General features: G+C 39.3%; 1 protein-coding gene across 1 annotated transcript in view; it reads left to right on the forward strand.

Annotated features, from left to right (window-relative positions):
- The window catches only part of akap6 (A kinase (PRKA) anchor protein 6), a 158,542-nt gene that overhangs the window by 54,453 nt on the left and 92,936 nt on the right, over window positions 1–11,153 (forward strand). The window contains exons 11-12 of the mRNA XM_034859174.1: window positions 2,486–2,582; window positions 4,408–4,610. Of these exons, the coding sequence (XP_034715065.1) occupies window positions 2,486–2,582; window positions 4,408–4,610 (300 nt within the window). The remainder of the gene's footprint in view (window positions 1–2,485; window positions 2,583–4,407; window positions 4,611–11,153) is intronic.

Below are 11,153 nucleotides of genomic sequence, written 5' to 3' on the forward strand. Positions count from 1 at the left end.
TGATGGTTAAGGTTAGGGTTAGGGTGAGGGTTAAGGTTAGGCATTTAGGTTTGATGGTTAAGGTTAGGGTTAGGGGGTAGGGAATGCATTATGTCAATGACTGGTCCCCACCAAGATAGGCAGACACACTTGTGTGTGTGTGTGTGTGTCTCTGTGTGTGTGTGAGAGAGTGTTTCAAACACCTTCATCCCATCCATCTCAGCTATGTTCATCCTGCTCCATAAATATTGGTGGTGTGGAGGTCTGACCTTGTCATGCGTTGACTGATGCCGTTGCCCGTCAATCCCTCACTTCGGAGGGACGACTGTCTCGGGCCGAGTGCACGGAGGTGAACTACTGCTGCACGATGTGCTCCGTCCTAAACCCTCTGAACATAACATGAGAAGCTCAGCGGGGGACACTAAGTTTTAACCCTTGTGTTGTCTTCCCCTTCGGGACCCTCTCGTGTCCTCTGGTCACTTATTTGGGGTTTTAAAAACAATTCTGAAATAACATTTTACTTCATAATCTGTTAACAAATATTGTCTTTATCTCAATTTCCAACAGCTGAGATAACATATTTGTTTAGGGAATGCATCAGTCTGTAATAGAACATAATTAAAAATGGAAGTGGGGTTTGTTTTTATCATAAGGTTATAATTCATGTTAAAAATCTACTATGGAAAAAGTGTCATATCTAGAATAATGTTCTGACTTGAGTCAGGAATACATGTTCATCACAGGAAATAAGGAACGGACGTTGATTTTTAGGGTAGAAAACATGTAATATACTATTTTTCTTCTTGTAAAAATTTGAAAAGGGTCAATTTGACCTAAATACCCTACAAGGGTTAATTGATCCTATAAACAGATACATGTATGAGATTGTCCGTCTATTACATCCACTCTGTGTTTGGTAGTTTCTCATTATGTCAAATAGCAATTAAAAACATGTAGACCTATAACAATTATTACCTAATTGTCTAATTGAAGTATTTCTTAACACTTGTGTTGTCTTCCCTTTGACCAGGAAAACGTTTTTCCCCTTATCTCAACGTTTTGTTGGTTTTTACACAGTGTTTTTACTAAGTTTTTGTATTTTGTATTTTTATTTTTTTTATTGATTTTGACGCTTTTTCGAACATTCACCCATATTTTGACTTTGAAAACGGGTCAAATTTGACCCGAAGACAACATGAGGGTTAAGTAGTCGCTATTTCTTTGTTTAACCGCAATTAACTGCTGACATCAGTCCTTAGGGATACGACTGTTGATGGTTTTGTCAATTTTATGTTAATATAGGAATAAAATACAGTGTTTTGTGATGATAAATAGGCATGGTTTAGTCATAGGCTGGCTACTTGTGTTATTCTCTGAATTCCCTCAAAATGTACTTTATTTAAAGAATAAAGAGAGAAATATTTTCAATTCTATTAATTGCAATTATTTCTGAGACTACTAAATGTTTAGTTAAATCTGGAGATGTTAGAGCAGTACGTGTCTCTGTCTTATTCTAGCAAAGTTGATACGAGTTATACAACGTGATTGCACGCAAAAGGATTACACTGCTTTGGAGGCCAGTAAATCTGCACAAATAAAGAAAGAAACCGTGTTATTTCTCAGAGTAGCTGCAAAGTAAATGCCCCTCTAACTGCACTGCCAAGAGAACGGCGTCTCTGTGTTTCTGTGTTATTTATTTGAACGTATTTAAATTGGGTAATACGCATAGATTTGGGACCAAATTGGCCTCAATTCTAGGCACATGAGTCTCGTTGCAAAAACACTCCAACTCAAAAAGATCAGCGCTAACAGCCGCACGCACTTACAGTGAATTATATCACAGTTATTAGCTTCTACGGAGTATTGGTGGAAAGAGGTGCATTTATAAGGAGTGTCCACTTAAAATCACAACTTCTCATTCTACAGTCTGAAGTGCGTTTTGAAAACACCGACCGCACTGACAGACTGGGATATTAAATCTTTCTGTCACCTTTAAATAACTTTGCTGATGTTTTGAGGAATGCACGTCGTCGGTCGTGACCTGTAGCTCGTGCACTCTCAACATTTTCCGTTTCTCTTATTATTATTATTATTATTATTATTATTATCTCTTATTCTCTTATTCCATTAGCTTTATGGATTTTGGGGATGTTTCATGTTGAACTAAAAGGCTCTTTCTCTTTAACAAAACATCTATCTCTGTAGGGATCCTTTCCATAATGGTGTCAGACACTTAGAATAAAAACCTAAGCCTCTCAGTGGCAATAACAGCACTTTTAGTGGACGCAAATTGAAGGTGCACAATTGCCCAATAATGTTACATTGCAGCTCGTTTCGCGTCTTGCTTCTTACGGAACTGGGATTTTGAATGTTGTTGTTGTTTCCATCAGTCATTTAGACACACAAACATGTTAAAATGGGGTCCAGGTTTTAAAAAAATTGCGAAATTACCTTTTAATAGAAAATGATCCGGCTACTGATGATGATGATCTTTGTGTGTTTTCAGAGTTTCAAGCTGAACGTGGACGTCCACAGCGCTCTAAAGGAGAGTGTCATGGAAGAAGGCAGAGCACTGCTCACAGTAATCCCCTCCCACCAATCAGGTATGCACACACACACACACACACACACACACACACACACACACACACCGACACACGGCCATAACGAAGCCCCAGCTCTGATGCATGTATTATTAATAGTTGGATTAACTGTATGACCTTCAGAGAGGAGAACATATCAATGTAGCCTGAAGAGAGACAGAGAGAGATAAAGACAAAGAGACAGAGATAGGAAAGCAGAAAGAAAAAGAGAGCCAGCGGCTAGAGGACGCTGCGAGGGAAAGAAACATCCAATATGGTTTTATATTTCACGAAACTCTTTGCAGCCACAGTGAGAAAGCGAGAGAGAGAGCGAGAGAGAGAGAGAGAGAGAGAGACTGGGGAAAAGACATAAGAGGTTATAATAACTTTGTTAATGTCATAGAAAGATTGTGATTTGGATTTAAATCAACTCCTTTGTTAAGGTTTGGGAAGCTTAACAAATAAAAGATAAGATAATAGATGAAAAGATATTTAAGTACAGTCCCGGATGAAGGTAGCTTAGAAATCCCAAAACACTCGTCTGTAATTAATTATGACTGATGTATAAATATTGAAGTATTTCTTCTGTCTGACTTGTTGGATTGGCTAGTTTATGATAACACAACAACAAACTGTTCAATCTGTTTATTCATAATCCGATGAGATACATTACATTAAATTATATTCCCATTTTTCATTTCATTCCCATTTTTTTTTGTCACTTTTTTTTACGTTTTTAACACTACGTAACACTCACTTATTAAGTCTTTATTTTAGTGTTACAGTTATTTTTGGAATTTATGGTCAATAAACCAAACACAACACAAAAAAAACTTTTATCAACACAATATACTTAGTAGTTGTCAAATTGACCCGTTGTCCTATATCAACGTTCTTTTTAATTCCCCAAAATAACATGATTGATTCCACCCAACAGTCTTTGCCAATTACAAATCTCTACTTTCATTAATTTTGGGGCGTCTTATTCAATTTTATAGCATTGTAAAACAAATGGAAGTGTTTTTGAAATAGTATTGAGTAAAAGTTGACATATTCCAGTCTGTGATTATCATCAACATCCATTCCTTTAAATTTAGTCTCAATATTTCCTAATTTCTGCTTTTCTAACTCAAACATTAGGTATAATATCCTATAAATGAGGTTTATTGACCATAAAATCCAAAAATAACTGTAAAATTAAAGTTAATAAGTTAGTGTTACGTAGGATTGAAAACTTCAAAAAAAGTGACAAACATTGAAAAAGAGTCAACAAGTTTTGAAAAAAGGGACAAAAATGTTAGAAAAAGTTAAAAACATTGATAAAAAACGTCAAAAAAGGTTAAAAACACTGATAAAAAACGTCAAAAAAATGTTTTTGATTTTCAATTTTGACGAGAAAAGACAACACGAGGGCCCAGGAGCCGAATGTTTTCTCAGTCCCTCGTCTCTTTTCTTTCTTTCTTTCTTTCTTTCTTTCTTTCTTTGTCTTTGAAACAAAGCTGCCTTCAAGGTCAGTCGGAAACGTCGAGATCTATAAACGATCGGACAGAAAACCGCAACTGCGAAATATAGGGTATACTCGTGCTACATTAGGGGGTTAAATAACACAACAGGATGTCACTCAAATGGGCCGTTTAAGTGACGCTCCACACGCATGCGTCAAATTTTTTATTTTTTTCCAGTTTAGAGACACACAAACATATGCAAACGTTGCAGATACATAGGAGAGGAAAAATTCGAAAATGGCCGACCAGAATCCTTCTTTTTTCCTCACTTTCCTTCCCTGGCTCCTGAATCTCTCCGTTTCTTCCCCCCCTGGTTCATCCCTGCGTCCCTCGCCCTGCAGGTCTGAAGGAGATCCTCCATATGGTGTCCAGCCAATGGGATCAGCTCCAGCGGCAGATCCGGCGCCAACATGGCTGGATGCTCCGCGCCCTCCGCTGCATCCAGGCCCGCCTCCTCTGCACCGGCCAATCGCAGCAGCCCTCCGCAGCCCCTGTGGACACGTCGGCCAATCGGCGGTCTCCGTGCCCATCAGACGGCCTGGAGGTAAGAGTCTAACGGTGGTTGTTTATTTTTCTGTTTTAGCCTCGGAGCGCCGTTATTCCGTCCATCTGTTTTTTATTTGTTTTGTAAACTTTGGTTTGGATCCTTTCATCCTTCCATTTCCTCTCCAGTTTATCCCTGTTATCCCTCTCTCTTTCTATCTTTCTCACACACAAGATACACACACACACACACACACACACACATAGTCTCTCTGTATCTTTCTCTCTCTCTTTCTCTCTTACACACACACACACACACACACACACACACACACTCACACACACACAGTCGTGTCTGCCTATCTTTGTGGGGACCAGTCATTGACATAATGCATTCCCTCACCCTAACCCTAACCTTAACCATCAAACCTAAATGCCTAACCTTAACCCTCACCCTAACCCTAACCTTAACCATCAAACCTAAATGCCTAACCTTAACCCTCACCCTAACCCTAACCATAACCTAACTCTAACCCTACTCCTAAAACCAAGTCTTAGTCCTCATAAAGCCCTTTAACGTTAAGGGGACCAGCATTTTGGTCCCCACAAAGCTGTCAGGACCCCATAAGTATACAGTATTCACAGTTTTTGGTCCCCACAAATGTATCTATACCTAGATCACACACACACAGACACACACACATACACACACACACACACACACATACATACACACACATATTCTCTCTGTATCTTTCTCTCTCTCTCTCTTTCTCACATACACACACACACACACACAGTCTCTCTGTATCTTTCTCTCTCTCTTTCTCTCTTTTTCTATCTCACACACAGACACACACACACACACAGACACACACAGACACACACACACACACACACACACACAGGGACTTCCTCTCTTTCATTCTTTCTCTCTCTCTCTTTCTTTCTCTCTCTCTCTCATCCAGGGTCCTTTGTTCTTCTTCATAGCGTTTCTATTGTCACTCACCGTCCTGACGGTTTCTCAGTTCTCATTGGCTGCTGCTAATTTGCTGTACTTGGTTAATTAGATGCAATCAAAGATCCTCTGTACTACAGGGAGCACACTTCCTGTCTCTGAAGGGGGCGTGGCCTCGTTTGAATGTATAGTGAACATCGTTTGGATGGTTGAAAAATCATATTACTATGATTTATTAGATATTTACACAGCTAAAAGACACATTTAGCATCCCGAAGATTAGTTTGTCACGGCGTTAATGAACGTTATTTGAGTCCCTGTGTTGCCAGATCTCGCGAGAGTTCGGGACTGAGACAGGAACAGGTCTAGAACTAAGTGAATTTTCTCCTGATGTGTCCGTCTAAAATTTTCCAATTTGGTGTCAGAATGTTCTGGAGATATGTTGCTTGTGAAGAACGGTTTCCATATTTACTTTGGTGACCATGGGGCAAAATAATTGTTCATAATCTGTGTTCACGTTCACTTCTCCGGTTGGAATCAGGACTCAGGACCTGCCACAAGTCTCCTAAAGAGGGGCGGCAGGTCCTGAGTCCTGTGTGTATAATAACATGTGTGTGATGTGCTTTTGCTATTTAATTTTGAGAATTTTTGTACATTGAATATTGAAGTTCATATATAAGTGTTGTGACATGGCCGGCTGAGAGGCTCTATTTTCAAGGTATTGAAATACGGATTTAATGAAGATTTTTTGGATTTTTTTTGTGCATTCACAAACCGCATCCTGTGCATCTTTGCAGCTCAGACTCAGAATAATGTTGATGGGTTAATACTCTGCACACTGCAGTGTTGACGTTCATTTATAAATTCCTAAAAGTGGATTTTGATCTTAAAAATGGTTATAAAGCCTGTAATGGCTGGTTCCGGATCATTAAACAAAGCCATGTTAATTAAACCCCAACTTCATGTCGTTTTCTTCACAGAGTGGACATTCACTGGAGGACAATTGACTTTAATTAATTAAGTCTTCACCAACTTTCTTTCCTACTTTTTCAAATCAGAACACCTGAACCCGGCTCACTCTGGCTCTGGCCACTCTGGACTTGGCTTAATCCAATATTCAGATTTTCTTTTCTGGAAATTTATGCAAATTAGCACATATTTAGCAAGATAATGCATTAAAAAGGAACATAATTTCAGAAAACCTGTTTTGGTGATAACACTGTTCTTTATTACCTGGGGTGTCTTCCCTGAAACAAGTCATTATTGTTATTACATTTTAAATAAATCATTTAAATTTGACTATATATAGCCAATAATCAAGCTGTTCCTTAATCTAAATTTGTTGTTATTTAAGATAAATTTATATTTTAGTGGTACTTTTGATAAGACCACGCATCTGTTGTTTTGCAGAGTTTATAGCAAACAATGGGACCAATTCAGTCATGTTTGCAGCTCATTCTGTTAAAAACAATTCCTAATAAAATCGTAAAAATAAGAAAGAAAAGTCACTTAAGAGCGAAAACGCTGGAATTAACAAAAATAAAATTAATAAAACATGTTTTTGCCTCAAGTAAATATTAATAATTCTGTCCTCCTCCTTAATTGCCTTATTGTCTCATAATACACCAGATTGCTAGATTTAAAAGCTGTTTTTTTTTTTTAAATATCTTGTCTTGGGGGCACATGCCCTTTTTCACCTCTTAACCCTTGTGTCGTCTTCCCGTCAAAATTAAAAAATCAACACTTTTGTTTACGCTTTTTATTCGATGTTTTTAACTTTTTATTATGTTTTTGTGCCTTTTTTCAACACTTTTGACTCTTTCTTTCAATGTTTATGACATTTCTTGAGGTTTCCAACACTACGTAACACTAATTTATTAACTTTAGTTCCACAGTTATGTTTGGAATTTATGGTCAATAAACCTCATTTATAGGAAATTACACAAAATGTTTGAGTTAGAAAAGCAGAAATTAGGAATTATTGAGACTAAAATTAAAGGAATGGATGTTGATGATAATCACAGACTGGAATATGTCAACTTTTACTCAATACTATTTCAACAACACTTCCATTTGTTTTCAAATGCTACAAAACTGAATAAGACGCCCCAAAATTAATGAAAGTAGAGATTTGTACTTGGCAAAGACTGTTGGGTGGAATCAATCATGTTATTTTGGGGAATTAAAAAGAACATTGATATAGGAAAACGGGTCAATTTGACCTGAGGACAACATGACGGTTAAGAGTTTGAAGTTATGATTATTAACCATATTGTAATTAATGCATCAACACCTTCCTTTTCTCTCCGTTTACCTTCATCCATCCGTTTTTTTGTCAGATTCCTGTCTCATTTGATTCATTTAGTTTTTGTTTTCTCTTCCCTGTTCCTTATTTTTTATTTTCCTCCTCTTCCTCAGAGAAGATCTGACTGTGGTTGTTTACAGATTATTTAACTGCAATTAGGGCTGCAGCAGTCGGATCACTGTGATCAGTCAACAGTGACAGCCATTAACCAGCTGTGTGTGTGTGTGTGTGTGTGTGTGTGTGTGTGTGTGTCTTGGCCAAAGCACATTATCAGTCCGTTGATTATCCGTGTGAATCTCCCCCTGCACTTAAAGCTTTGATCCGTGAAAAAAACACTTCCAAAACAACAAACTGAATTATTCCTGTTGGCTTCACATACTTCTATGATATTTTCAATAATTCAGATCATGTCTGTTCTGGGCAGCTGAACAGGGAACCTACTGTAAACTAACAGCGAAGTACTAAACCTGCGAGATCCTCCCTCTGTGGGTGCTAACAGCCAAAATGGCTCCCGGCGATTTCAGAGACATGAGCTTTCTTTTGCTCTCTGCTCCATTAGAGTCAAGTTCTGAAGTTATTTAAGACTGAAGTCATCCAAAACATGTCTTATCCAAGTACAAAATAGTTTTAACCAATTTCAAGTCTGTCATTTGAGACGTGTTTCTCAGGACTCAAGTTTATTAAGTAAAGTCTAAGTCAGGACTCAAGTTTATTAAGTAAAGTCTAAGTCAGGACTCAAGTTTATTAAGTAAAGTCTAAGTCAGGACTCAAGTTAATAAAGTAAAGTCTAAGTCAGAACTCAAGTTATTTAAGTAAATTTAAAGTCAGGACTCAAATTAATTAAGTAAAGTGTAAGTCAAGACTCAAGTTAATAAAAGTAAGTCAGGAGTCAAGGTAATTAAAGTCTAAGTTAAGACTCGAGTTAATTAAGTAAAGTCTTAGACAGGACTCAAGTTAATTAAGTAAAGTCTAAGTCGGGACTCAAGTAAAGTCTAAGTCAGCACTCAAGTTAATTAAGTCATGACCCAAAATCCCATACTACCTGGAAACAAAATGGCAACTGATCTACAGATTGAGAAAACCAAAACACACAATGCTAAACTCCCTGACTAACCACAAAACAGGAGAAAAAGGGGGTTAAAACAACCCTTACCAGCTTCAGATAACAAGTCATCCAGTTTACAAATCATATGCACCAGCGGAGAGTACTAACTACACCAACCACTCTCAGCACGACAGGAAGTTGGAAAGAGGAAGGGGCCGGTGTCTTCAACTCAGGAGCTTCTATGCAGGCCAGCTGATGACCAGATTGGTAACACTTGTGGACAATCAGGCCCTCAGGGGTGGCAAACCTGAAACACAAAATAAAAAAACACACAAAATGGCTCTCTTCCAAACAGAGGCCAGAGCAGCGTTAGAGAACGTAACATACCTCAACATTTGGACTTTAGAAAATGTACTTAGTTACATTCCACCACTGGTTTATGGACCTCGGTGACACAAGATGACACAAGAATGACCAAGCGTAGAGTGTAGGGAGACACACTCATTTGTGTGTGTGTGTGTGTGTGTGTGTGTGTTCCAAATGAACATAACCTTGACTAAAGGGCAAAATAAAAAGGGCAAATTGGAATAAATTTATCAAATTACGAAGCCTCGTGCAATATTCATAACCAGCGAATCCACTATTCATTACAAAAGATTAAACACCAACTTGTATCAATAATTCATCCTCTTAATCTTCATTTTTTAGTGCGATTAAGAGCGGAATGAAATTACATATTTCACCATCAGCTGCACGGTAGTTAGCATGCAATTTGGTGAACGTGGCTGCCGTCTGAATGTGTAACACATTTAGACACAAATTATCCAAACACAAAATCATCCCTGCTTAATAATTACAGCACTGACGTCACGCGACATAACACGTCTAAATGGGAAGACACCAAGAATGTTAAAATAATCAGTCAACGGCTCAAGAGAAATGTATTAAATGATTTTTGAGGATGAACCATCGTAGATTAAAAGAAACTTAAATAATTGCACATTTACAACATGAAATAAATGAGTAAATGATCTATTATGAGATATTAATCCATGTTAATTTAGCATTTTTAAATGATAATGGTGGTGTCTACGCTACAACAGCTGGCTATTATTAACAGCATGGCTGACGTCTCAGCTGGATTGTGTATTACATTCAGTTTATCGCACCGTTGTGATGAAAGGTAGCTGAGCCAGAAGGCAAAGCTCTCGACCTACCGGGCAGTGTTTGTTCCTACCCTTCACCTATGATCATGAAGGCTGGGTCATGACCCAAAGAACCAGATCCAGGGTACAAGCGGCCAAAATGGGTTTCCCCAGGAGGGGGGGTGGCTGGGCTGGCGTCTCCCTTAGAGATCTGGTGAGAAGCTCAGTCCTCCGAGAGGAGCTCGGAGTAGAGCCGCTGCTCCTTCGCGTCGAAAGGAGCCAGTTGAGGTGGTTTGGGCATCTGGTGAGGATGCCTCCTGGGGGGGTCCCTAAGGAGGTGGTCCAGGCCCGTCCACCTGGGAGGAGGCCTCGGGGAAGACCCAGGACTAGGTGGAGAGATTATATCTCCAACCTGGCCTAGGAACGCCTCGGGACCCCCCAGTCGGAGCTGGTTGATGTGGCTCGGGAGAGGGAAGTTTGGGGTCCCCTGCTGGAGCTGCTGCCCCCGAGACCCGATACCGGATTAGCGGATGAAGATGGATGGATGGATGGATAGATGGATGGATGAAGATGGATGGATGGATGGATGTATGGATAGATGGATGGATGGATTGATGGATGGAGCAAGATGTATGTATGGATGGATGGATTGATGGATGAAGATGGATGGATGGATGAAGATGGATGGATGGATGGATGGATGGATGAAGATGGATGGATGGATGAAGATGGATGGATGGATGGTTGAAGATGGATGGATGGATGGATGGATGGATGGATGGATGGATGCCACAGCAATTGACAATGCTCTGTCAAATGTTAAATCTGTTTCTGCTAGAAGACGTCTTTGAATCCGATCATCCTCTATTCCACAAACGATGCGGTCACCGTATTTGCAATCCTGAGCTAGCCGACGTAGCTCTGCCACATACTCCATTACGGATTCATTATGCTCGCGATTACGGGAATCGAACTTGTATCTCTGCACGATTTCACTCGGTTTAGGATTGAAGTAATCTTTCAACAAGCTCAACAAGTTTTATCTTTTGGCTCTCCTGGGCTGAGGAGGTTTTGCATCAAGCTGTGTGTCGATGTTCCCACGATGCTTATGAGTATGGCTCTCTGCTGATCTCCGTCGTCAATATGATTTG

The sequence above is a fragment of the Etheostoma cragini genome, chromosome 20 (assembly GCF_013103735.1).
Source record: "Etheostoma cragini isolate CJK2018 chromosome 20, CSU_Ecrag_1.0, whole genome shotgun sequence".
Lineage (NCBI taxonomy): Eukaryota > Metazoa > Chordata > Actinopteri > Perciformes > Percidae > Etheostoma > Etheostoma cragini.